Source organism: Frankliniella occidentalis, unplaced genomic scaffold, assembly GCF_000697945.3.
Source record: "Frankliniella occidentalis isolate FOCC.00 unplaced genomic scaffold, Focc_3.1 Scaffold10, whole genome shotgun sequence".
Classification (NCBI taxonomy): Eukaryota; Metazoa; Arthropoda; class Insecta; order Thysanoptera; family Thripidae; genus Frankliniella; species Frankliniella occidentalis.
Window position 1 is genome coordinate 1,138,335 of NW_026267140.1, and position 1,136 is coordinate 1,139,470.

The window sequence follows — 1,136 nt, forward strand, 5'->3', positions numbered from 1 at the left end:
GCATGCGATCTTGCGTGCCGCGCCCGCCCCGCGCGTGGGGTTACAGTTGCCGCGCTGCACAGGCGGGGCTGGCGGCTGGCGGGTTGGCCTGGCTGGGAGGTGGTCGCTAGCGGGCAAGGGTCCCAGGTAGAAGGGTCAGGATTGTCGCTAGCGGGCATCGGAGGGAAAAGAGGGGATTGTGCGGGAGAAAAGGGAAATTGTCGCTAGCGGGCAGCGCGATGGGTTGCCTACCTCCACGGCGCTGGGCCGCAGCGGAGTACGGCCCAGGCGAGCCCAGGGCGGTGTCAGGTGCGTGAGACGGTGTATGGTCGTTTGCGGCAGTAAGTAGCAGTAAGCCCCCAGGTCAGAAGGGTCGAGAGTCGATTGCGGCAGGGCCAAGGCGCGGATTGTCGTTTGCAGCGCGCGGGGAAAGCCGAGGGAAGAAAGAGACATTTCCCTCCGTAACGAAACGACATGTGTCGGCTAGGTCTCGGACAACTTCAGGTCCTCATGCCAAAGCGTTGCACGGAGCGATAGCCAAATGCAACGCTTCACTGATAAGTATATTTTCTTATTCTGAATATTCTGAATTGGGTTTGTTAGTGAAGGTTTGCTTCGTTTCATTTTTTGATACCGCAGTGGTAATATATTACACGTTTTTTTATAAAACATCTACAGGACACCAGTCTTACTCAGAAAAACAAGGACCCATGCCAAAGCGTTGCGCGGAGCGATAGCGGAGTGCAACGCTGCATTGACAGTTCCATTACTGATTTTCTGTACTAAATTAGGTTTGTTAGTTTAGGTTTGCCTCCTTATATTTAAAAGCAAAGCTCGGAAGCTGCACGCCGGAGCCGTGTGCCTGTCTGCGTCCGTTAACGATAGGTGTGAGTGAGCGGAACCCGCACCACAAGTCGCCGTGGAGGCAGGCAACCCGTCGCGCTGCCCGCTAGCGACAATATCCCTTTTCTCCCGCACAATCCCCTCTTTTCCCTCCGATGCCCGCTAGCGACAATCCTGACCCTTCTACCTGGGGCCCTTGCCCGCTAGCGACATACGCCCGCCTGGCTGTGCTGGCGGCGCGGCCGTCGCATCGGCTGGACCGGGCTGGACCTGACCCGCGGCGGGACAGACGGCGGGCGCTGGCGGGCAAGCAC

At 58.2% G+C, this 1,136-nt stretch overlaps 1 protein-coding gene across 1 annotated transcript in view; it reads left to right on the forward strand.

Annotated features, from left to right (window-relative positions):
- LOC113214214 (circadian locomoter output cycles protein kaput-like) overlaps positions 1-1,136 on the forward strand; it is a 15,384-nt gene that overhangs the window by 2,489 nt on the left and 11,759 nt on the right. The window contains exon 5 of the mRNA XM_052277387.1: positions 583-587. Within this exon, the coding sequence (XP_052133347.1) occupies positions 583-587 (5 nt within the window). The remainder of the gene's footprint in view (positions 1-582; positions 588-1,136) is intronic.